The sequence below is a fragment of the Staurois parvus genome, unplaced genomic scaffold (assembly GCF_062004578.1).
Source record: "Staurois parvus isolate SC_StPar_1 unplaced genomic scaffold, SC_StPar_1.0 ptg001272l, whole genome shotgun sequence".
Taxonomy (NCBI): Eukaryota; Metazoa; Chordata; class Amphibia; order Anura; family Ranidae; genus Staurois; species Staurois parvus.
The window spans coordinates 95,185-122,398 of record NW_028319068.1 but is presented as its reverse complement, the minus strand read 5'-3'; the positions used below and the strand labels follow the sequence as shown (position 1 = coordinate 122,398).

At 43.0% G+C, this 27,214-nt stretch overlaps 1 protein-coding gene across 1 annotated transcript in view; it reads right to left on the bottom strand.

Moving 5' to 3' along the window:
• The window catches only part of SRPK3 (SRSF protein kinase 3), a 187,258-nt gene that overhangs the window by 77,615 nt on the left and 82,429 nt on the right, over positions 1 to 27,214 (bottom strand). Inside the window, exons 8-11 of the mRNA XM_089660786.1 lie at positions 26,054 to 26,264; positions 24,122 to 24,379; positions 4,247 to 4,347; positions 4,042 to 4,149 (exon numbers count right to left, since the gene is read on the bottom strand). Coding sequence (XP_089516912.1) covers positions 4,042 to 4,149; positions 4,247 to 4,347; positions 24,122 to 24,379; positions 26,054 to 26,264 — 678 coding nt within the window. The remainder of the gene's footprint in view (positions 1 to 4,041; positions 4,150 to 4,246; positions 4,348 to 24,121; positions 24,380 to 26,053; positions 26,265 to 27,214) is intronic.

Sequence of the window (27,214 nt, the reverse complement as noted above, 5' to 3'; positions counted from 1 at the left end):
GGACTTTACCTTTGAACAATTAATATTTAAAAATATTGTTTTGTTTGTTACATGTCCCCAGGCCAGTGCCTGGCCCACCATGCTCTTTCTTTGCCAATCCCTTGACTTTTAGCTTAGAAAATGGCCATTACTGGAAATGAATGCTTGGCTCCCATTAATTTCGAAAGTAGTCAGATTCCAGTTTATGGAGGCTTTTACTAAGAAGTGGGATCTCATGCTGGTGGATCTGCCCATCTTTAACAGGAGATTCATCCCTTTTAATAATATCTCATTATTAAAAGACCCAGCATACAGAAAGCTGGAATTCCTACTGAAATTCTGGCCTTTGGCCACAGGTCTGGTATCCAAAATAGTCTCAGGCTACTCCAGGCAATTGCATCAGACCCTTAACGAGAAAGACATGTCACCACATCTCATCAAGGTAATGAATCTGATGGTTCAAGCCATGGTACATAGTACCTGTATAATGTGGTGCCGGATTCTAGTTATGCGGCGTCTCGCTTTAACATGACTTTGGCAGTCATGCATAGTGTTCTTTGGCTTAAATGTTGTTTTGCTTACCAATCCTCCAAAAAGGCCCTTCTATGAAACAGGCTGTTTACTGAAACTTTTGCAAAATTACCAGAAATTCCACAGGGGAGTACTCATCTTTCATAATCTTACAAGGCTAGGAGGCTACAACACAAAAAAATGCCTTCTTTTTTTGCAAACAAGTAGTCCTTTTTATTTCAAGGAACTTCCTCCAAGGCAGCATCATCTCCCAGATCAAACCAGTTTCTAGCAATCCAAATCCTCCAAGCCTGTTGAAAATTCTGCTTCCATATGAAAGTTTGCCCCCCCACCTGCAGGTCTTAAGTTGAAGGGAAGTATACCCGCCTCCACAATCTACATCACATTTTGGACATCTGGGTCTAGGAGCTTATAGCCACAGTTTAAAAATAGATTTTCAGTCTGCTCCACCGGAAAGATTCTTCACCTCTAATTTACACCTTTCCCCTTCATTGATTTACAGACTTTCTGAAGGCTGCCAATGCATTGCTGTCCCAGCCAGTTACATTACTCAAGTGCCCACTTCAAATAGATTCAAGGAGTTTTACTCCAATCTGTTCCCAAGAAGAGCAGAATTCATTGAATTCTTAAAGTGTTACTAAACCCATGACTCTGCATTCACTATATCTGGTCTCCCACAGTACACACAACATGGAAATTCAATTATTTTAGTAAATATAAACTGCTAAATCGCTTTTCTCATCAGCAGTATATAGCAGTCTTGTCTCATCAGCAGTATATAGCAGTCTTGTGACTTCTATCAGTGTCCAGCCGAGCACTGGTTAAAGCTTGTAGGAGGAGTTTTCATTTTGCTCTTGGAGGATGCAGAACCCCTGAAGATTAACCCCCTAGGTTCCACAGTGAGTATAACAAGCATGCTTTACTGCATATACAGATGGATTTTACTGAGTTATTGAGTTTAGTAACACTTTAAAAGACCTTCGATGCTGTCATAGCATTTGGCATTGAAACAGTTAAACCAGTTATTGCAGTTGGTTCAGTCCAGCAATGCCAGAAGATGACATATATGGATCACCAGTGAAGCAACTAGAGTCTGGCAGCTGCTCAGGAAGTGGCACACATTCTTTACTGAGCAGAACAAGCTTCAGCTTTCTTTGCTTTCTTTGCAACAACATAACATATTTGCAAGTGGATTTTCTGAGCCTACAGCATCTTAATCTCAGAAATCTCACTAGGGGTTCTTTTGTCAATTCTGCCTGTGGTGGTGAACACCGAAAGCGTATCTAATGACATCCCGGAAAGAAGAAGCTTGACAAATCAACTGTGCGTTTCAAAGATCCGTTAGCTGAAATGGTAAATGCTCTGCTAGATTTGTGGGTCACTTTAAATCTGTTCTCATCCTCATATCTCCAGAGGCTCTGGAGTGCAGCTCTTGTTACTCTGCATGCAGACAATCCATGGCATCTTCAGGTTCAACCAGACCTGATGTTTCGGGATCCAATTTTGCATCCTAATTCTCATTCTCATTCATTGGTACTGTATATTGCAGAATATGAATATTAATTGGAATGTCTTGTAGTGCTGCACATTTTAACTATATTTGGTTTGGATTTGGTATCACAGATCTTTGTGCTGGCAGTTTACTGATTTCTATCTGAATGCAGGATTTTTCCCTTTATTTAGATAGAGGGTTGGTTGAGTCTCTCATTCCTACCATGCTCATGGTCCTTGATTAAAACTCTCATGTTTGGAATAGTACCTGAAAGGTTTGCTTTCAGTGGTGTCATTATGCTTTAGTCGTCATGCTTTTTTCTATGATAGGATTCTCTCCTTCCTTCAAATGGAAATACCCCAATTTTGTGTACTAAGTTTCATCAATGAGCAGGTTTTGGCCTTGTTTATCCATTTTCATTGATCCCTAGTGGACCATTCTCAAGTTTGTTCTTTAGTTCAGGGAAAAACTTATAATGTCTTTCCTGTGAAGTCTTCCCTTATGAAGTGGCATTGCATATTGGTTCTTTTGGCAATACAAAAACCTCATTTTAAACCTGTTAGAAAGTTCCTCTGCCGACCTTTTCTCAGAATGTTGCCATTATCTCAGCAAGGAGGGTCTAAAAGTATTTGTCTTGCAAGGTCCTTTTTTATTATCATTCAAAAAGATAAGATGGTGTTTGGCTTTAATTTTTGCCCAAGATCGTGTCCTCCTTTCACCATAGCAAGTATAATATCCTTCTCTTTGCCCAGCTCTAGTTCATGGTATGGAAACTGCCTTACATTCCTTGGCTGTAGTGAGGTTGTCAGAAAATCCAGAAGTTGGATTTCCTGTTCATCCTCCTAGTCATCACAAGGATTTTTTGGCTAACAACATTACTATTTCTGAGTGGATTTGCCGAAACATTTGCCAGGCGTATTCCATCGCTGCTCATTCTAAAAAGGTGGTGAGTTTTTTTTCTGGGCTTTTGTGACCAGGTTTCTGTTTTCTAAACCTGCAAAACTATAACTTGTTGCTCCATCTGCCCCATCACCAAGTTTTACAGGGTAGATATGGCTGAATCTGTGTGTGCCAACTTTGGGTGTAGGTGGCCCTGTGATCACCCCCTTTTCTTCAAGGTTGCAAAGTCTCATCCTATGATTGTTCTTCGGCTTAGTTCATACTCAGACCCTATTACAGACTACTTTTGCAGGCCCCATCTAATCCACAGTGCTGTGCACCTCAATAAACAAGGAGAAAACAGGCTTTTGTAAACAACATAAAATACTTTTCTGAAATGTTCTATGGACACAGCCTTTGCCCCTTTTTGGTGCACTTTTTGTAGTTGACCTGTTGCCAAAGTCTGCCATTGTAAATGTATGAAATTCCTTCTTTACATGATCTCATAATGCATTCCTATAACTGAGCTCTACAACCATTAATGGGTATAGGCACTAGAGGGAGCTGTCCCTATTCATTTTTACAACTTGGTGCTCCCTGTAGGTGGCAATTTACCAACACGTTATCTAATATATAGGATCTTACATTAAGTACAAAATTTTATTATGTGCCACCCTCATCCAGCATATAGAATTTCCTAATATTTCTTCTTTTGTTGGAGTATTAATTGTATAATGCCTCTATAGCCAGAAGTGCACAGGAAGTATATAAGGACTTTACAAGAAACACAACATAATTTTCTACTGGCTTTTCTCTACAGCATTTCCTGTATTACGTGGGTTAAGCTAAAAGAGAGCTAATCTCAGAATGAACAGGCTACAAGTATTTGGATTCCAAAAACTTCAATGTCTACTGCAGCTCTAATCATTATTATAATACAGTTATGCTACATTTTAATACACAAAGGCTAGTGTCTGTGGTATGTGCATTGCTGAGTAAACACATAATGACGGAAGAATCTGTTTACTTTCTGCCAACACATATATTTCAGATAAAAAACAGTCATTAAAGAAACATAACCAGCTTTCCCCACCCCAGATACAAGAATGGAAGAAACTGACTGTATGACCTGCATTTTCTACTAACATGATATAGCTTACCATACAAGCAGTGCTCCAAATATCAGCAGGAGGGCCATAGCCAGCACCAATCAACACTTCCATGGCTCGGTACTGCCGTGTCTGTATGTCATCAGTAAAATGTTTGTGCTTTGAAGACAAGAAGGAAGAGAAACTGCACTTGCAATTTACCTCTCAGTAAAGATGAGTATTGTATCAGCATTGAATGAGTTTGTAAAATACTCACCACCCAACAGGCATTCCCTAGATCAGCAATTTTGACAGAAATTTTGTCAGCATTTTGTGGGTCTAGAGGGTTGATCAGGAAGTCTGTGGATTTGAAAGAAACTGTGTGGAGAGAATATAGTTGTACTTGTGTAGGAGAAAATAGAACAGCAATTTTAATAATAAAACATTCAGCTTTGAGTAAATATACACATTGCATACATTCTGTATTTAGAAGATATATTGTGTAACATTCCTTATTTATGTATTATATACGTGTAGCACCCTCTAGATTTATCTAGAAAGGATGTATTTTTGTGAGTCAGAGGCTTGTTAGGAGCCTGGGTAAGTTAGCCTGGGAGTGAAGTAGAAAGTTTTCCTCAGGACAGGCTGGAAGGCTCTACAGGTCAGGGCTTCTGGAGCCCTCCCACCCTGCTAGAAACTGGAGTAACTTTCTAGAAGAGGGGCAGAGGAGTGGAGAAAGCTTAGATTTGCATGTTTAACCACTTGCCTACTGGGCACTTATACCCCTTTCCTGCCCAGGCCAATTTTCAGCTTTCGGCGCTGTCGCACTTTGAATGACAATTGCACAGTCATGCAACACTGTACCCATATGAAATTTTTATCTTTTTTTCACACAAATAGAGCTTTCTTTTTGTGGTATTTAATTGCCGCTGGGTGTTCTATTTTTTTGCACTATAAACAAAAAAAAGAGCAAAAAATTTGAAAAAAAAGGTTTTCTCTGTTTCTATTATAAAATTTTGCAAACAGGTAATTTTTCTCCTTCACTGATGTGCATTGATGAGGCTGCATTGATGGGTGGCACTGATGGGCACAGGTGGGTGGCAGTGTTGGGAACTTGTGGGCGGCACTGCTGGGCACAGGTGGGCGGCACTGCTTGGCACTGATCCTCAGGGCACGGATGATCTGTGCCAATATGTCCTCTGACAATTGCCAGTTATCGGCAGTACTTTCCTCATGCTGAGACAGCGTTAGGAAAGTGCTGCCGATAGCCGGGAACTGCATTTACTGGTGATCTGCTGTATCGTTGGACACAGCTGATCATGTGGTAAAAGGCCACTGTGATTGGCCTTTTACCACATCACATGATCAGCTGTGTCCATAGGGAGGGCGCGTTCTGGGAGGACATCATTTGACGCCCTCCCAGAACTGGGCAACCGCACTGTAGCCGTCGTTTTGGCTATAGCGCGGTTGACAAGTGGTAAAGGGAACTTGGCTGGGCATGGTAACTAAGAGCAACCCTTAAATGTGGCAGAGCCTGAGCAGCAGGGGAGACAGGTGGAAGATGGACTGAGAGAAGGTGCTGGAGTGTCGAGCCTGGTAGGGGGCAACAGGGAAGGGAGCCTACCTACAGGCTGGTGCTAGATGGAAGGAGCTCCACTGTGCCACAAGTCTCCTAGGGAGGACAGCTTGTCAGCAGAGATGTAGCCAGACCAGCTTAAGGCCTGAGAGCAGCTGCAACCCATCAAGCTAACAGGACAGGACAGTGTGAGTACTTCTACAACGACCAGAGAAGGGAGAGGGTGGGCAGGTGCAATTCCCAACTAGTTCTCACCCGAGACTACTTAAATACAGATTCTGGAAACCCTTGCCAAGGGATTCCCTCAGGACAGTAGGGTAAAAGAGGAAGGATTCATCAGGGGTCTGAGGAGGTACACCAAAGTCCTTAAAGAGACTGTTGTTGATTATTTTTTTTTTTGGTCCACTTTGTAGCTAAGAATTGTCCTCAAGTTCTACAGTTCCTTGGGCATCCCATATACCCCATCCAACTTGTTAACCCTTAATAAAAACAACAAAAACAAGCTCAAGGACTGTTTTACTGACTCTGTATGAAAATGTGGAAAATGCATGTTGCCAGGCCAAGTAGAGCTTAAGGGGTCCATCAAAACCAGTGCCCCTTAAGAGGGTGAGCGCTACATATGTTAAGACACACATGGATCGAAATTCAGCTAGTTCACCAGGGACCAGATTAATTTCAATGCAAGTATGGGTACCCTGGTTGTACACAATTCAATCTATCGATCAACTTGTGTACATTCAGCCTGGTTTTTCCCAAATGTTCAGTTCTGCTGGCTATAGCTGGCAACATTGATCACTGTGTTCTGACAGCACGGAAGACTTCCCATTCTGAGCACAGAGGGAGTGATTCTTGATGGTGAGGATGGGGGGATAGGATAATTTTTTTTGTTCAGCCCACTGGTTGAACAAAAAAAAAAACACCGTATGGCCAGTTTTTAATGCTATTTATACCTCTGGAAAATTGTTCTCTGTTCTTGGGAAAACTATGTTGTGTGCACAACTGTTGTCACCTTTACATTTTCCACCAGAAACAAGAATGAGACACCAAAGCAGTTAAAAAGTCAGGTACCACCCATTCTAAGGGCTCATGTACAGTGGGGCAAAAACGTATTTAGTCAGCCACCAATTGTGAAAGTTCCCCCACTTAAAAAGATGAGAGAGGCCTGTAATTGGCATCATAGGTAGACCTCAACTATGAGAGACAAAATGAGAAAAAAAATCTAGACAATCACATTGGCTGATGTGGAAAGAATTTATTTGCAAATTATGGTGGAAAATAAGTATTTGGTCACCTACAAACAAGCAAGATTTCTGGCTCTCACAGACCTGTACCTTCTTCTTTAAGAGGCTCCTCTGTCCTGCACTCATTACCTGTATCAATGGCACCTGTTTGAACTTGTTATCAGTATAAAAGACACCTGTCCACAACCTCAAACAGTCGCACTCCAAACTCCACTATGGTGAAGACAAAAGAGCTGTCGAAGGACACCAGAAACAAAATTGTAGACCTGCACCAGGCTGGGAAGACTGAATCTGCAATAGGCAAGCAGCTTGGTGTGAACAAATAAACTGTGGGAGCAATAATTAGAAAATGGAAGACATACAAGACCACTGATAATCTCCCTCGATCTGGGGCTCCACGCAAGATCTCACCCCGTGGGGTCAAAATGATCACAAGAACGGTGAGCAAAAATCCCAGGACCACACAGGGGGACCTAGTGAATGACCTGCAGAGAGCTGGGACCAACATAACAAAGGCTACCATCAGTAACACACTCCGCCGCTAGGGACTCAGATCCTGTAGTGCCAGACATGTCCCCCTGCTTAAGCCAGTACATGTCCGGGCCCGTCTGAAGTTTGCTAGAGAGCATTTGGATGATCCAGAAGAGGATTGGGAGAATGTCATATGGTCAGATGAAACCAAAATAGAACTGTTTGGTAGAAACACAACTTGTCGTGTTTGGAGGAGAGAGAATGCTGAGTTGCATCCAAAGAACACCATACCTACTGTGAAGCATGGGGGTGGAAACATCATGCTTTGGGGCTGTTTCTCCGCAAAGGGACCAGGACGACTGATCCATGTACAGGACAGAATGAATGGGGCCATGTATCGTGAGATTTTGAGTGCAAACCTCCTTCCATCAGCAAGGGCATTGAAGATGAAACGTGGCTGGGTCTTCCAGCATGACAATGATCCCAAACATACCGCCCGGGCAACGAAGGAGTGGCTTCGTAAGAAGCATTTCAAGGTTCTGGAGTGACCTAGCCAGTCTCCAGATCTCAACCCCATAGAAAACCTTTGGAGGGAGTTGAAAGTCCATGTCGCCCAGCAACAGCCCCAAAACATCACTGCTCTAGAGGAGATCTGCATGGAGGAATGGGCCAACATACCAGCAACAGTGTGTGCCAATCTTGTGAAGACTTACAGGAAATGTTTGAGCTCTGTCATTGCCAACAAAGGATATATAACAAAGTATTGAGATGAACTTTTGATATTGACCAAATACTTATTTTCCACCATAATTTGCAAATAAATTCTTTCCAAATCAGCCAATGTGATTGTCTGGATTTTTTTTCTCATTTTGTCTCTCATAGTTGAGGTCTACCTATGATGCCAATTACAGGCCTCTCTCATCTTTTTAAGTGGGAGAACTTGCACAATTGGTGGCTGACTAAATACTTTTTTGCCCCACTGTACACTGCAGCTGATAAACTCACATTTAGGAGCTGTTCAGCGTGTTTTACAGCAGCCCCTGAACTCACCCTAATGTTTTCCTATGTGTCCATGTACACATCGTCATTTACAGGCAGTTCAGTTTACAGTCTTTTTTTTGAACGCAGAAAACTTGCGTTCAGCAGTAGATTTTATCAGCGTTTCAAATGCAAAATGCTTATAAAGGTGGCTAAATGCAGCTAACCGCATTTATAGGTGTTTGCATTTGAATTTTTTTTTTAAATCTTCCATTTCCAGATACTGTCCAGAGCTTTTCTTCATCATGAAATATGCATGCAAAGTGTTTTCCTGGTACTTAAAGGGACCTAGCACACCATACTTTAAGGTTTTGCATGAAAAAAAATATGTTCGACACTGTTGCAATACACCATAAAAAAAAAGACAGCTAATTTCAACAAATACTGCTCTCTCTGCTTCTGCTTCTCTATTTCTCTCAAAATGTCTGAAATAGTTAATTTTTTACTGTTATTCTGGGCATTTTGGAAGGTCTCCTGAGGTTATCTTAAAAAAACGCTTCTAAAAGCAAACGCTCATAAACGCAGTATGCAAACACGGCTAAACAGACTTTTTTTAACCTATGTTTTCCAGTAGTCAGTTTTCATTATTCAGAAGTGTCCTGTGTACATGGGGCCTAAGACATATAAATTGCATTGCAGACACAGGCTAGTTAGAGCAATCTTTTGAAACTTTTAAAGTGTTGCTCTCCCTGCAGGCTTTTAAAAGAAATACATCTACTTTTCAATTCAGCTTCAGAAGTCAACATGTTACTGAACTCAATGAGTTTAGGTTTGCCTGTCACTTGGTTATAGGAGGACTATTAACCACTTGCTGACTACGCTATAGCCAAATGACGGCTACAGCATGGTCTTCCACTTCTGGGAGGGCGTCATATGACGCTGCAGTGGCCACCTGGCGTGCTCTGTGATTGCTGTGTCCATCGGACACAGCTGTTAACAGATCATGGTAAAGGGCCAATCACAGCAACCTTTTATCACGTGATCAGCTGTGTCCAATCACAGCTAATCACGATGTACACACAGTAACCGGCAACTGTGAAAGGGGACATTTACAGTGTTCTGATCAGTGCAGCTCCAACAGTGTCCGTCAGTGCCGCCTATCAGTGTCACCCATCAGTGCTGCATATCAGTTCAGCCTCATCAGTGCCTCCTTGTCAGTGCCCATCAGCGCTGCCTCATCAGTGTCCATCAGTGCAGCCTCATAATCGCACCTAAAAAATTACCTGTTTGCAAAATTTTATAACAGAAACTAAGAAACTTTTTTTTTTTTCAAAATGTTTGGTCTTTTTTTCGCTTGTTTAGCAAAACATAAAAAACCCAATAGTGATTAAATACCACCAAAAAAAACTCTATCTGTCTCAAAAAATGATAAAAATTTAGTTTGAATGACAGTTGCAGCACTGTACCCAAAGTGCGACACTGCTGAAAGCTGAAAATTCACCTGGGCAAGAAGGGGGTGAAAATGGCCAGTAGGCAAGTGGTTAAGGGGAACTTTGCTCTTGAGGCCCCCTCCTTTTTGACACCTTCTATGGAACGGAATTGGAGCTTTTCATACTAGTGCAGCACTTCCCATTAATACTCATGCATTTCTAAGGGGAGATTCATACTAAAACCTCTCCTATATACAATGCAAGTTTTCATATAGCACCATAAGTTATATAAACTGTTAAACGTATCCTACAACAGCCAACTGTGTTCAATCTCTAATTGGTTACCATTGGATACAGCGCTCAGCCCCATCTAGAGGACGTCCAAATACACAGAGCTGCATTGTTTTATAATAAATGGTAAAGTTATCTACACATAGAGGGGTAAAAGAAGAACTAAGACAAATAAATATTATGCTGTGGTTGTGAATGATCATCTTAGTATAGAAAGGGTTAATCCAGCCTGTTCTATATGACCTTTTTTTAACAGTATGTTTACTGAATGACTACAAACAATTACAGCCAATACATGTTATGACAAACTTTAACCAATTCAATACCGGGCAATTTTACACCTTCCTGCCCAGGCCAGTTTTCAGGTTTCAGCGCTCTCACACTTTGAAAGACAATTGTGCGGTCATACAACATTGTACCCAAAATAAAATTTTATAATTTTCTTCACACAACTAGAGCTTTCTTTTGGTGGTATTTAATCACCACTGGGGTTTTTATTTTTTGCTAAATTAACCAAAAAAGAACAAAAATTTTGGAAAAAAAAAAGTTTTTCTTTGTTTCTCTTATAAAAGTTTGCAAATAAATTATTGTTCTTCATAAATTTAGGCCGAGATGTATTCTGCTACATGTCTTTGGTGAAAATAACCCAAATTAGGATGTATTTTTTAGTTAGTAGGAAAGTTATAGAGTTCACAATCTATGGTATAGATCTGAATATTGATCAATCCTGAAGTACTTACAGCCAATCTAATTTCTTGAGGTCCAAGAATGTCAGAACAGTACAGATATCCCCCAAATGACCCCTTTTTGCAAAGTAGACAGTCCGACGTACTTCATAAGAGGCATGGCGAGTTTTTTGAAGTTGTGTTTTTTTTGTCATAATTTTTTCAGGAAATGAAAAAATTAAAAAAATTAGTTTTATTTTATTTTTTTTTACATATTGTCACCAGTGCAGTACAGCGTCATCATATAACTGGCATGGCGGTGATCAGGGACACTTACTGGTGACAGTATGAAAAAAAAATATATATTTTTTTATTTTTTATTAAATTTTTTTTCTTTTTTTTCAGATTTTTTTTTTTCATATTTCACTATGACCAAAGTAGCACAATGTTACCATAGTAACATTGTACTACTTTTGGGTAAGTGATCAGTATTTTTTTTTTTTTTTTTACACAATTTGCTTATAGCAAGCATTTACCTGAATGACATCGATTCATTCAGGGTTTTGTTTTTTTGGGTTTTTTTGTGCTTAGCTGTGATTTGGCCACAGCTAATCACATGACATGTGCTCGTGATTAGCTGTGACCATTCACAGCTAGACACTGGTATACAATTGGATGGCATGAATGAAGCCATCCATTGTATACAACTGTCATGTGACCTGCTGTGATTGGTCACAGCAGGTCACATGGTACCGGCAACGGGGCCGATACTCAGATCTGTCATCAGCCGTGTCCGAGGTACACGGCCGGTGACATATCACGCCGCTCTGCAGGAGCGCAATCTGCGCATGTGCGGGAGGACGCCATATGGCGTCCACCCGGAATGCTGATGATATTTGCCGCCTGCCATTCGGCCATAGGGCGGGCGGCAAATGGTTAATCTATATGCTGTTTGCATTCCAATATTGGTGTTGGTATGCTGTACATGTGTCCTGTGTGCCCTGACTTCTAAGAAAGTAGGTCTTAGATCAGGGGTAGGCAACCTTTTGAGTACAGCGTGCCAAAAAATGTTTCAAAGGAATTGAGAGTGCCAGCGATAGTAAACTTCACATTTTCAATAGTTATTGCTGTAAATGACTTGAATAATAGCAAGAAATACATTTATTGAGCTTTGCATTTTTACGTCTCACCTCAGATCACCACAATTCCTGCACCTTCACACCTCAGATCACCCCAATTCCTGCACCATCAGATTTCAGGTCAACCCCAATTTCTCCACCTTCACGACTCAGCTCACCCCAGTTTCTGAACCTTCAGATCTCAAATAAGCCCCTATGACTGCACCTTCACACCTCAGATCATACAAATTCCTGCTCTTTCGAACCTCAGATCACCCCAGCTCCTGCACAGTCACCTCTCAGATCAATTGCAGTTTTTGCACCTTCACACCTCAGATTAGGCCCAATCCCTGCACCAACACACCTCAGATCCCTCCAATTCTTGCACCTTAACATCTCAGATCACCCCAAATCCTGCACTTTCACACATCACTCTAATTCCTGCAACTTCACACCTCAGATCACCCCACTTCCTGCACCTATAAAATTAGTAGTTTTCAATAGCTAGATTTCAGATAAACCACAATTTCTCCACCTTCACACCTCAGACCAGCCCAGTTCTGAGTCTTCAGATCTCAAATAAGTTTCAATGCATGCACCTTCACACCTCAAATTAGCCCTAATTCTTGTTGCTTCACACCTCAGATCAGCCCCAATTTCTGCACCTTTACACCTTAGATCAGCCCCAGTTCCTGCACCTTAACATTGCCGATCAGCCCCAACTCCTGCTTTATCACACTTCAGAACACCCTAATTCCTACACTTTCACATCTCAGATCACCCCAGATCTTGCACCATCATGCCTCAGATCACCTCAATTCCTTCACCTTCAAACCTCTGATCACCACAATTCCTACACCTTCACGCCTCAGATCAGCCCCAGTTCCTGCACCTTCAGACTCCAGATCACCCCAAATTCTGCACCTTCACACCTCATATCAACCCCAATTCTTGCACCTGTAAATTAGTAGTTCCCAATAGCTAACATGGTTCAGCAGTGCAGGGGACATGGGTAAGCTTAGGACAGTGTTTAGCAGGGCAGAGGATGGAGTAATCAGGGCAAAGGACTGGGGCAAGTAAGGAAGTGTATGGGGGTCAGGGAGACAGAGAACTTGGTTCAGTGGGGAAGAGGTCTGGGTTCAGCAAGGCATAGGACGGGTCAGTGGGGCAGTGTACAGGGGTCAGCGGGCAGAGGATGGGGTGAGCAGGGCTGTGTAGAAGGGTAAATGGGGCTGAGGACCGGGTCAGCGCGGCAGTGTACAGGGGTCATCAGGCAGAGGATGGGGTGAGTGGGGCAGTGTACAGGGGGCAAATGGGGCTGAGAACAGGGTTAGCAGAGCAGAGGTGAGGACGTGGTCAGCGGGACAGTGTACAGGGATCAGTGGGGCATAGGTCTAGGGTTAGCGGGGCAGTGAATGGGGTCAGTGGGGCAGAGGTCAGTGGGACAAAGAACATAGTCAGTGGGGCAGTGAACAGGGGTCAATGGGGCAAAGGACAGAAGTCAGAGGGGCAGAGGATGGGGTTAGAGGACAGAGGTCAGCAGGGCAGAGAACAGGGGTCAGTGCTAACAAAAGGTACACAGTAGAGCTCCTCCTCCCCAAACAGCACATAGCAGAGATCATATTTGTTTACAGACACAGCCTCCATCTGCGCAGTGTGTTGCTGACTTCTGCAGCTCTGATCTGTTCTGATCTCCATATTGGAACAGCAGCAGAGCAGCAACATAACAGGCAGCTATACATGTTCAGATGGAGGATTTATCTGTAAAAGAATCTGATTTCAGCTGTGTGCTGTGTGGGAGGACAAGATCTGCTGAGTGCCCTGTGCGAGGATAGCAGGAGCTGGTCAGGCACAGTATCCATTGGGGGGGCACAGCATGCCTTATATTTGGCATCGGGCGGATGGCTATCCTAATAGGTCACGTGTCGCTAGGAATGGAGATGGGTGGGACCAAAAGGCAGGAGAGAGGTAGCCGGGCTCCTTTCTGTGTAGCCAGCTGCAAGCACCAGCTTGCAAGCATAGCTGGCTATGCTGATGGATCATGTGACCCCAGGGAATGGAGGTGGGTGGGACCGGAGGTGGCAGAGAGGTAGCAGGGCTCCTTCCAGTGAAACCAGCCACAAACATTGGGCGGTTGGCTGTCTTGATGGGTCAGGTGTCTCTAGGAACAGAAGTGGAAGACAGCAAGTGAGGCTCCTTCCTGTGTAGCCAGTCGCAAGCCTCGGCAGCTGGCTATGCTGATGGGTCAGGTGTCTCCGGGAACGAAGGTGGGTGGGACCAGAGGCAGGAGTGAGGTAGCCGGGCTCTTTCCTGTGTAGCCAGCTGCAAGCATCTGGCAGCTGGCTGTGTGGAAGTGTCGGGTGTCACAACCTTCGCATGCCAGCATAAATGCGGCCACATGCCATGTGTGGCACACGTGCCGGGGGTTGCCGACCCTTGCCTTAGATATCAAATAGATATATAACTACACTGTAATTGCTGCTTTAAACATTATGGTTTAAACCTGGGTCGTGAACTCATCAGAACCTTTTTAACCACTTGCCTACCAGGCACTTTTACCCCCTTCATGCCCAGGCCAATTTTCAGCTTTCAGCACTGTCGCACTTTGAATGACAATTGCATGGTCATGCAACACAGTACCCATATGAAATTTTTATAATTTTTTTGTGATTTCTTTTGGTGGTATTTAATCGCCACTTGGTGTTTTTTATTTTTTGCACTTTAAACAAAAAAAAGAGTTAAAAATTTGAAAAAAAAGTTTTTCTTTGTTCCTATTATAACATTTTGCAAAAACAAATAATTTTTCTCCTTCACTGATGTGTGTTTTATGAGGCGGCACTGATAGGGCCGCACTGATGGGCAGTGATAGGCAGCACTGATGGGCACTGATAAGGTGGCACGGATAGGCAGCACTGATGGGCTCTGATAGGTTGCACTGATGAAGGGGCACTGGTGGGCATTGATGAGGAGGAACGGATGATGCTGCACTGATATGCAGCAATGATGAGCACCAATAGGCAGCACTGAAGGGCACTAATTGGCTGCATTGATGGACAACACTGACTGATGGGTGGAACCGATGGGCACTAATGGGCGCAACTGCTGGGCAGCACTGATGGGTGGCACTGCTGGGCACTGGTGGGAGGCACTACTGGGCACAGGTGGGTGGCACTGTTTGGGCAGCACTGCAAGGCACTGATCATCAGTGACCTGATGATCAGTGCCGATCTGCTCTGTGACGTGATTGGCCTTTTATCTCATCATGTAATCAGCTGTGTCCACTGGGGCGCGCGGGGGGGTGCATAATATGACGCCCTCCCAGAACTGGATAACCATGCAGTAGCCATCATTCGGCATTGTGACTTACGCATATGTGTGCAAACTAAACCCTCTGTTATTACCGCAAATTGTGAGACGGCCAATTTGGTTGTTTTGTTGGTGGTCAGTAAGTGTGCAGGGCAATATTTTGTTTGTTTATGCTGTGCATTGACCTTTTATATGCACCTTGCTGTATAGGCCAGTTATAGATTTGGGAGGTTGCCACTTTCTACAGCAATAAAAACATTACAAGATTTCTCCTCCTACATTTGCACTCATTCCCCTGCCCATAGGTGTCCTAATCACATACCCATACTACACCAGCACATGTGCCTCTTCCAATTCACAGACATCTCCCCACACATTGGTAACCTCTTAGTGTTACCTCTGTTCTACCTTTTGGATAGTATTGAGCTCTGTATACCTTTGCACCCTCGTTCCTTTACAAGATGTCCAGAACCTCTAATCATATCCTCTGCCCCCCTACCCTGCTACTCTATGATGCAAGACATATGGGGGTGCAAACAAACGACCCTGCCAGTCTTGTGGAATTCTTAAGCCTTATTATGGTTAGTGTGTGACTTTATTCTTTTTTTTTTTGTATTAACAATTTTTATTGGTTTTCAAATAAGTAAATTATAAACAGAACAGAGAGAAACATCGATGGCATAACTACATATAATCATGTCCAATAGAATCATACAAAGTCATACAAAATCAGTGCAGAAACAATCAGGATCTTAGATTCGAGCCGGCAAAGAGGAAATGAAGGAATCCCACGGGAGCCAAATCAACTCAAATACAGCAAACAATTATGTAAAGCAGTCAAATACTCCATCCGTCTAACTTCAGCAATAAGTTGGTACAAAGTCAGCAGTGTGGGGGGAGTAGAAGATAACCAACCCATAGGAATACTTCTCCTGGCCGCGGTCAACACGTGAGCAGCAAGTTTTCTGGCTGGATTAGATAGACCCGGGAATGGCAAGCCCAGCAAAAAATGCAGAGGGTCAAAAGGGAGCGAGGCATGCAGCATTGATTGCAACAAGGAACGGACATCCTCCCAAAAAGGAACAATAGATTTACAAGTCCAAAAAATATGATAGAGAGAACCTGAATCCTTACCACAGCGCCAGCAGACAGGAGAAGCACTCGGGTTGAAAGCATGAAGAACCTCAGGTGTTTTGTACCATAACATCATAATCTTATAAATGTTTTCCTTAAAAACCACACAAACAGAAGATTTAGATGCATTTACCCAAATATTCTTCCACGTCAGTAAATCAATATCACGTTGTACAAACTGAGACCACCTACGCATGTAAAGGTGAGTTTCATTAGATAAAGGGGATGCAGCCATAAGAATTTTATAAGTATTGGAGATAATACCCCTTTGGTGGGGGCTCTGCATACATAAACGTACGAAGGGTGTAGGCTTCCCCAGGATCAATGAGGGTGATAGAGTAGAGAAAAAATGGCGTATTTGGAAATATATATATAGGTGATGAGGAGGTAAAGAAGCTTTTTTCTGGAGATCCGGGAAGGAATGTAATTTACGAGTCACCGGATGTACCAAGTGACGCAATTGAAAAAGGTTAGATACCACCCAAAGAGACATCCGAGATATGGCCATATTGTCTGGCAGGTTAGGGTTGTAGAGGATATTTGTCAAAGGGGAGCATTCAGAGGCTAGAGTAAATTGAGTCTTACATTTCTGCCATACCGTCAATGAAAATTGCATGGGACCAAGGAATAGATGGCGGAAGGAAGAGACATCCACTGCCGCGGTGGACCAAAGAAGGGAACATGGATGAACTGGGGACAGTTGTAAAGATTCAATCTCAGTCCATGTGTTGGGAGGGTGTTGCGTGGACCATGACAGAAGAAAACTAAGGTGAGTTGCATAATAATACTTGATTATATCCGGCGCTCCCAGACCTCCCCTAGAACGCGGAGAAAGCAGAACAGAACGTGCAATCCTGTGCCGCATATTGTGCCAGATAAAGTGTAGGAAAGATTTCTGAAGCGAGTGAAGCTTGGACATAGGAACGGGAACGGGGAGAGTTGCAAACAAGTACAAGAGTTTGGGTAACACGGTCATTTTTAGAACGTTAATGCGACCGAGAAAAGAGATGGGCAAGGCATCCCAACGTTTCAGAGAGCGAGAGATTGCTATAAACAAAGGGGGGAAATTGGCCTCGTATATGGATTGGTAAGAGAGATAAATATTAGTACCTAAATATTTTAAAGAGTGTGTGCACCACCGGTAGGGAAAGGCTTCCTGAAGCGAGGACAAAACGATAGGTGGGATATGTATTGGGAGTGCCTCAGTTTTGGACGTATTGACTTTGTAACCTGAAATAGCCCCAAATTGTTTCAAGGACTTATGCAAAATCGGTAAAGAAGTATGGGGACTCGTAAGCGTGAGAAGAATGCCATCTGCAAATAACGATAATTTGTACTCATGGGAATGTGACTGTATCCCGCGAATATCCGGGTTTGACCTAATAGCGATGGCTAGAGGTTCCAGACAAAGAATAAACAGTAAAGGAGAGAGTGGGCAGCCCTGACGCGTTCCCTTTGACATCTGAAAGGGAGGCGAGAGAAAAGAAGCTAATCTGACCTGTGAAAGGGGGAATGAATAGAGGGCCTTCAAAGCTGCTACAAATGGACCTTTGAAACCAAATCTCTCCAAGACCATGAACATTTATATGTTCATGGTCTTGGAGAGATTTGGTTTCAAAGGCCAGCTTAAACGGTCGAAAGCTTTTTGAGCGTCCAAGCTTAATAACACTGTAGGGGTAGAGGACCTGTTAACCAGATCAACCAGATCAATAGTTCTAGTGTTATCTGCGGCATGTCTGGCATGTACAAAGCCCACTTGATCCCTATGTATGATCTTGGAGATGATTCCGGACAATCAGTTGGCTAAAATTTTGGTAAAAATCTTATAATCGGAATTGAGTAGGGCAATGGGGCGGTAGTTGTCCACGATAGAATGGTCCTTATCGGGTTTAGGGATGACTGAGATATATGCACGGGAGAATTCAGTCTGAGGTATAATTCCCTTAAAAAGATCGTGATATAGAGAGAGGAGATGCGGTGCCAGAATACCAATAAATGTTTTATAGTAGGAGTAGGACAATCCGTCCGGTCCCGAAGCTTTACGAGAAGGGAGAAGTTTGATTGTGTCCAGTAATTCCTCTAGGGTAATGTCAGCATTAAGGGTGGCAGTGTCCGAAGGTGAAATACTCGGGAGTGACAATGTATCAAAAAAATTATCAAATAATGACTGTGTGAGGGGTGGGTGCAGGTCCGGGGTTAAACAGTTATACAATTTCCCGTAAAATGAGCCAAAAAGAGTTGCCATAGCCCGAGGATCGTAAGTGGGGCTTCCATCTGGCTGTATTAGTAAGTCAGGCATCGTGGAAGGGGACTGAGCTTTGAGACGATTGACTAACATACGATGGGGCTTATTGGAAAATTCATAGAATTTCTGCTTGACCCAAAGGAGGGATTGAGCAGTCCTACTGGAGTCAAGAGCTTTAACCTGATCCCGTAGAGAAATTACCCTCTGGAGCCCAGGAATAGATGGCTTAGCCAATAACCGACCTTCCGCCCAAGATAGCTCTTGTACGAGGGAAGCCCTAGCACTTGCCGAGGACTTTTTTAAACGAGAACCCATAGAAATACAGAGCCCTCGAAAAACCACCTTGTGAGCCTCCCATAGAGTTGAGGAGGAGTTTACGGAACCAACATTATGGGTGAAATAAGTATCAAGTCCCTGCGATAATTCATCTCTAAGATGGTCTGTGGAAAGAAAGGTCTCATTAAGGCGCCAATGACAAGGTTTGGATATAAGAGGGGGGAAAAAAAGGTTTAAAGTCAAAGAGGCATGGTCGGACCAAGTAATGGGATTAATATCAGAAGAGACCAGAAGTGGAAGCAATGGAGCAGAAACGAAAAAATGGTCTAGGCGAGAATAACTACGGTGAGGGGTAGAGTAAAAAGTGAACTGTTTATGGAGAGGATGTTTAATCCGCCATGCGTCAAAGAGACGATGCCCCCTAATTAATCTACGAAAGGATTTTGAAGAGGAGCATTGCCGCTTCGAGGGAGAGGACTCAAAAAGAACCTTCCTGTCTTTATGGGGGGAAAGAATCAGATTAAAATCTCCCCCAACTATCACCTGCGAAGTGGAAAAGGAATCCAGTTTGGCGAGTGTTTGGGATAGAAATTGCAATTGGCCTGTGTTAGGGGCGTATAAATTCAGCAGAACTAGGGGAGTCTCACCAAACATACACTCCAGAAGAATGAAACGACCCTGTCGGTCAACTTTGGAGGAAACAACCCGAAGGGAGCAATGTGACCCAATCAAAATTGCCGCTCCGGCCTTCCCAGAAGGATCAAAAGCCGAGTAGGCACGGGGAAAAAATCTCGATGCAAAACGAAAGGAGCCTGTAGATTTGAAATGGGTCTCTTGGACAAAAATGATATCTGCTCCTGAGGATCGAAATTCCTTCAAAGCCATCCACCTTTTTTGAATAGAGTTGAGGCCCTTAACATTGTATGACAGAAACCTCAAAGCCATTATAGAATAACAGTGGCTGGGCTACATGTATTAGCATGACAAATGGAAAAATTACCATCGATGTAGTAAAAAGAAAAAAAACAGAAAACAGAAAACATAACACAACAGAAAAAAATACACAATGAAGAGCAGGTATCCGCAAGGATATAAACTTGGGAACGTCAACTAAGCCCAAGTCATCTAGGCCATTGGCTAGACAGTATCGAGGGCAGCACGACATCCGACACTTCCGGGAGGACGTCAAACCCGGCCAGAGAAAACAAGAACAAAATAAAAATAAAATGCACCCAGCAAGGCTATGGCCGAACAAAACACCCAATTCGGCACAAAAGATCACCCCTGAAAATCATCAGGCAGGAGGGTCGCTTGATCGGGGAGGGCGTGGACGTTGCGGTGTGCGTCTCCTCCGACCTCCGCGGACTGGTGTCCATATCTTGGAAGGGGTGGCAGAAGGACAGGATGGAGTAGGCGGCGGCGAGGACATATCATCAGGTAGAGGTGGAAGTCCCAACTGCTTAAGGAAAGAATCCGCCTCTTGAAGATCACGGAGGACAACATGAGTGTTGTCCCTAACAACCACCAGCTTAAAGGGGAACCCCCAACGATACAGGACACGATGATGTTGAAGATGTGTGGTGATCGGCTTAAAAGCCCGTCGCTTAGCAAGAGTAATCGGAGAAAGATCACAGAAGAGTTGGAGTTTATCACCTTTAAACTCCAAAGAAGATTTGTGGCGGGCTGCTGATAGTAAGGCTTCTTTACTTTGGAAGTAGTGGAAGCGGACTATAACGTCACGTGGACTGGTTCCCTCAATCGGTTTAGGGCCCAGAGAGCGATGGGCCCTATCCATCCGCCAATCTGCTTCTGGGACCATGGGGGCAGTATCGATGAAGGACAGTAGATGGCAGTGCAATTGAGCATCAGCAACAGATTCGGACAAACCACGTATACAGATATTTTGGCGCCGTTCCCTGTTTTCCAGGTCCTCTTGCTGGAGCTGCATTTGGGACATGGGATGTTTCAGATAGGCATTATCTTCCTCCAAAACGTGAACGTATTGCACCAAATCATCAAACTTACTTTCCAGCTTATCCGTGCGGTCCCCAATCTGGGCTATTTCCCCTCTGAGCTCATTAGCCACTTTTCCCACTTCAGCGGCTATAGAGGCGGTAATGTTTCGTAAAAAAATTTGCAGCTTGTCGTCTAACGCGGAGATTGTGAGCAGAGGAGACGACTTTGTCTGCTGAAGATTCAGACCAGGGGCAGGGAGACCCCCTGGAGTAGGGTTGTCCATAGCCTCTCCTGCTGTCAATTGGGGGTCATGATCCCCCATGTGTGGAAGGATCGGAGCAGAGGTTTGCAGCTGTGCTGGGATTATACAGGGTGCAGTACCCTCCGCGGCCGCTAGAGGTCCGGGATCGTTCCTCGGACCTCTATCCTCACTAGAGGCCGGGGATTGCGGCCTATATAGGAAGCGCCGCAGAGGCGAGGGCCGCGGGTCCTGAGGCTGCGGGGAGGGGGGCTTCCAGCGCCCTATCTTCCCCATAGAAGCCTCTCCCTGGTGCTGGGCCGGGTGCTTGGTGAAACGTGACTCACCCGAGGCAGAAGATCAGCTGTAGTGCGGAGCGGGTGAGTCACTCCTGGCCGGGGATGAGCGGAGCTCAGCAGAACACGTCTGCCATCATCCCTGGCCGCGCATGCGCCATGTGTGACTTTATTCTTGCTTGCGAACATATACTCTTTTTTTTCTAGTCGAACTTTATTAACAATACGTGCGACACGAGATCGCTTTCTCAGTCTGTTTACCTTAGTATCTCTTACTGTTTGACATCTGTTATTTGTTTTCTACTGCATTTTTCATTGGCACATTGTATCTCCGTGTACAATTTGTATGCTTTGAGTTATTGAGTTATTTTCTTAATAAACTTTGTGGGGGAAAAAAAAAAAACCTAACGAGTTCTATTCCACCTCCACTCTATCCAAAACTTAAAAAAATGTTTGCATTTAGTTATACTTCAAGTGTGAAGTTTACAAATAAGTTGCTTTTAGAATTAAAGGAGTCTGGTCTTAAATTAAAACAGGTTAACAATTGCAGGGTAACTCCATTTTTGTTAAAACATTAGCAGATTATCCATACTTGTTACATACTGTATTTCTATATTTACTTTTTACTAAAAATTAACTTTCTAGTTCAGACTACGAGAGTTGTATTTTCTAAAACTGTAAAGAAAATCAGACATACTGTAGTCTTCTTGCTGATGCCCAGAATTCCCCTAGAAATGTAGTTTCCAGCTTATGAAATAATCATGTGACTAACAGAAAAAAAAAAAAAAAAAAGAAACCCTGAGATTTAGGTACCTCTCACTACTTCAAGCCTTGTCCCTGAGGTCTTCTTTGGCCTTCTTTTGACTTGCTTGTGGGCCGAATAGCATTTGTTTGTTGTGTTGCTCACTCTCCAGTTGGACTGCTTTTAGATGTCCCATGGTTAAAAGAGAAGTTTAGGGTGTTTTGCTTTTTTTTTTCTAGAAATCATACTATTCATAATCCTAGGTGGATGCAGCATTGCACCAATGTCCCCTGCCGCCTATAAGACTGAGAAAGGAGCAATCAAAAGACTGTTGATCACTCAGTTCTCAGTGCTCCGGCAGAGAGCTCCACTCAGCACATCCCTTTCCCTATGTAGCACCTTCCTAGGACAGCTAGGGGGAGCTAGTTGATTATTTTTTTAGATAGAGGCTGAGCAGTAGTCAGGGAGAAATAGTCAAGAGGGGTCAAATTTTGGTCAGGGCTGAGAGGCTCTGCAGATCAGCTCTCTAGAACTTTCCCCTGATCTAGAGACCTAGAGAAGTGGGTGGGGGTGAGGAGTGGCTGGTCTGCACTCTTAAGGGATCTTGACCAATCCCCAAGCAGGAGGCATGGCATAGGATCAGAACAGCCCTTAAGAGTGGCAGAGCCTGCTCAGCAGCAGGAGAGTTCAGGTGGAAGATGGAGTGAGCAGGATGGTGTGTAGAGCCTGGGAGGGGGACCAGGAGAGGGGCCTGCATACAGTTACTGGAAGGGAGGAAATGGAAGGGAGGATCTCTCAGCCTCAGAAGTAAGTAGCCCCACACCCCTTGGGCTGCATAAGGGGAAAGGGTATTCGGGTGGGAAACCAGACTAGCCACCATCTGGGACTGCTTTCATTTAAGGTGGCAGCTTCTGGGACCTCTTGGCCATGGTTTCCCTCAGGCAGCTGGGTGAAGAGGAGATTTTATCTGGGGTCTGAGAAAGTACACAAGGAGAGGCTGGACAGCTCTCCAAGAAAAGAAATCCCTCTCCCTAGCCCTCATCCCCATCCAAGTTTCAATCCCCTAATAAATTCCAAAAAAACAAGTTTAAGGACTGTTTACTGTCTCTGGAGTGCATGTCTGGGAGGAAATTCGTGTTACCTGGCTGTGCAAGACTATAGGGGGACCCAAATCTCTAGTGACTCCTAAGGGGGCAGTGCTACACCTATAATCTCCCTTCTGTTAAAGAACTGAGGCCTGTAGCTTTTTTGCCATGGTCCAATACCTGAAGGTAGCTGCATAAAACCCATGGTTAAGATTAAAGATCCAGTGTCCTGAACTGTACTCCAAGAGAAGGAAATTACATGTAAGTTAAAAATCCTATTATTACCACTCACTACATAGTTCTATAGGTGACTTACTGGGGGTACATGTTCAAGTGCAGTGCTGCAATTTAAATAAGACAAAAATGTCTATTTATTCCTTTTGTTGGAACTGGCACAGAGGTTTATTATTTATTTCATTACGTATATGTTTGTCATTTCATGTAATTAATAAAGGATTAAGGGACAGGTGCTTTCATTTCTTCTCTTTCTTAGGTGTACTTACTATATATTTGGTTACGAGTGGACGCTCATCCTACCCTGCTCTATTATGGGAGAGAAGATGTGTTCTCTAGCAAGTTAAGTAATTATGCACCTGAAACCATAAAGTTTTGGCATGTAATTAAGCAGGAAGACCATGGCACTCAGGAAGTAGAAAGTGGTTGTAGGAAGTGTTTGAAATTCAGGTGTTACAACGTAAGCAGCAGTAGAGTATCTAAAATTAAGTTTACCTGGCTACCTCACTAATCCAGTGGTTTAATACTCTCTAAAGGTTTGGATCATGTCAACAGGCACAACCAAGCATGGGCATGTTTCCATGCATCGCATGTAGGGCATGCAATTTATTTCAAAGGGTTGCCCTACACATGAGAAACTTGGAAAAGAAGTCCAATTAGAAGTTATTGGCACCACTGTGCGTCTCTGCATGTCGTGAAAGCATGCATTGCTGACATTCAGTAATGTGAACATATCCTACGACATTGACCTGCAAGAAGTACGCAGATCAGGAGTTCTGACTTCATGCTGACTTTTTCATCAATAACTCATTAAGTGTTTAAACCGGAGCCAGCCTGGCAACAAGAATTTTAAAATGAGGGCAAACTTACAATTTGGAGACAAAAGTCCTCCTCTTTCTCGATATCCAGAATACCCAGATATGGCAGAGCCGGAGGTGGCAGAAAAGGCTGAGCTAGAGAAGCCCGAGGTGTGTGTGTCTGGGCTAATGCAACGAGGGACTGTACCAAATCCATTGCAGTTCTCATATGTCCCAGATGACTGAGGGCTCTGAGCAAGACATGTGGTCCCTCCGCTTCCCAGAGAGGAGTCTGCACCCTCATTGTCTGCAGGGACAGAAGGGATAAGATCTATTGTGGGAAAAAAAGGTATTATTTTTAAGTGCCAATACAACGACATGGCTTTATATTACACAGTTGAAGGATAGTACTGCTCAACCATTACACATCTTTGTCTAGGGGCTTCCCAGTGAGAAAAATTACATAAGCCAGATGAGATCAGAAAGAGATGACATTCTGTTCTACAGCATGTTACCAATATAACTGTCTTAACCACTTTAAAACCTCTGAAAAAATACATATGCAAAGGAGATTAGCCTAAAGTAAATACTTGAATCAATGTACACAACTGAAAGTGCTGCTCAACCGTTCCACCTCTTTTGTAGGCATATAAGCTCATTTGAGCTTTCCAGTGAGAGTGAATGACATACAGCCATGGCAAAAAAATATTGGCACCCCTGCATTTCTATCAGATAAAACACTGCTTCGCTCAGAAAACTGTTGCAATTACAAATGTTTAGGCATTCTCATGTTTATTTCTTTTGTTTGTATTGGTATGACACAAAAAAGTGGAGAAACAAAAAGCCAAATCTGACACATACCACGCAAAACTCCAAAAATGGACTGGACAAAATTAATGGCACCCTCAATTTAATATTTGGTAGCACACTACTGAAATCAATAGCTTCCTGTGAATTCAATTAGTTTCTTACACATCTATACTGGAATTTTGGACCACCTCTCTTTTACCAACTGCTCCAGGTCTCTCAGATTGGAAGGGTTCCTTTTCCCAACTGCTGTTCCTTTTCCCAACTAAGATCTGGACTTATTGCTGGCCAGTTCAGTACTCTCCAGTCTTAAACCATTTCAGGGTGCTTTTTGACGTGTGCTTTGTCCAGCCATAAGACATGCAGATCATGGGATCTCTGATGGAGACCCAACTTTCTGACACTGGGTCCTACTTTGCACATTATAAAATCTGAAGACTACCAAAGAATTCTAATGTCATGCACACGGTCAAGACATCCAGTATTGGCAAACTCCAATCTGGCTTTTTTATGCTTCTGTGTCAGCAGTGTGGTCCTCCTGGGTCTCCTACCATAGCGTTCCTCTTCATTCAGATGGCGACTTATGTCTTATACGACTTATATTAACCTTTGTTGCAATCTTTGATTAATTTTTCTCTTTCATTCACTTCCAGGGAGGTCAGCTACAGTGCCATGGGCTGTAAACGCCTTGTTGTGCACAGTGGACACAGGAACATTAAGATCTCTGGAGAGGGAATACATGAAGAATACATGCCGATCCTGCCATTTCAGAAGTTGTTTTCAATATTTTAAAATCTTTCATTAAAATAATACATGCCGATCCTGCTCAGGCACTTACTATTAAGGGTGACAACTGCCTCTTAATTATGCTGTTGTATTGTCACTTTGCTACAAACACCCTTGATGGAGATTACATGTGGCCATGACAAACACACAAATTCTTATGCATAATTGTAAAAATCAAGAAGCCCATCTATGTACATGTAGGCAGAGTGTCCACCACTGAGATGAAAAAAAGGATATAAGACGCATGAAAGCAGTACTTTATGGAAAATAGCAATTGTTTGTGATATCTAGTCCTTTAACAAACTTAATTTCTCCTAAGCTATTCTTCTTATTTTGGTGATGTTAGATTGCTAATACAACATTATGTTATGACTATATAATAACAGATATATAATAGATACCAAATACTCACTCTCCATCTTGTCAACATTTTCATGGCTTCCCTGGTGGCAATTGCAGACCTGATCATGGTGCATCAGGTAACAATGGTCTAGAAAACAGCTGTTACTAGATCCTAGTTCCTCCATGTTGTGAATATCTCTCAGTCGCTCTTCTAGCAATTTTTGCTGGCGCTTTTGTTGCCTTTTCATTTTTTTCTTCTTGTTTTTAGATACCTTTCCATTCTAAGGGGATGTTTAATGGAAAATACAGACATATCAGCAACGCCATCTTTTTCAAAACATCAAAATATATGTGATTTGTTTAAAATAAATCTATCCACAAACTGAGTATGCATTTTTTAGACCTGGAAAAAAGTGATAACCCACTTGTTCCTTCTAAGAATGTTCACAAACATAAGACAATCTTCATTTTCTTGGGCAGGTTAAGGCAAAATCACCATGTAGCGCACATAGAAATGGAAAGCAATCGCATGTACACGAATTGCATCTCATCCAATATGACATTTTCAAGGGGATCCCCTGTTGGTTGAAATACATTGGGGGTGGAGCTGTTCCTGCTGATCCCTGATTCAAACAGGCTGTTGTAGACCTAGTTATAGTTTGGGGTATACCCATTTGGTAAGATGCTGCATGTGGTGATGGCAGTGAAACTGAGGAAACACAGCTTTATTTGGAGTGGTGCTGGAGCTCTCAAATATGCAAAAGTCTATTTCACTTATGTGGACTTTATTTTATTTATCTAAATAACCACTATTTTATATTTTTTTTATTTGACTTTGTTCAATTTATGGTTTTTTAACCCACTGATTTTATATGTATGTGTTTTTGGTATATTTACTGCACTATAGAAATAATGGTGTTACCCACTGGGTTAAACAAATTGTTCCAATCTGCTATTAGATACTTTTTATTTGCATAACTTATTCTTACAAACACAGCAGAGCATTTATTACATTTGTATTGTAATGCATGCTAATAGTTTTCTGGCCTTGCTTGCTGCAGCTTGGCACTGCATGTTATTGCTGAATAGCTTGTGACAGCATGTAAAACCACCATGTGATGTCAAAGGGCAATCAACTCTACCTATCTCCTACAGGCGTGGACTCTTTATTTACTCACTTTCTAAGAATGTTAAACAGTTGGCCTGACAAAGAATGGTCCTTTATAAATAA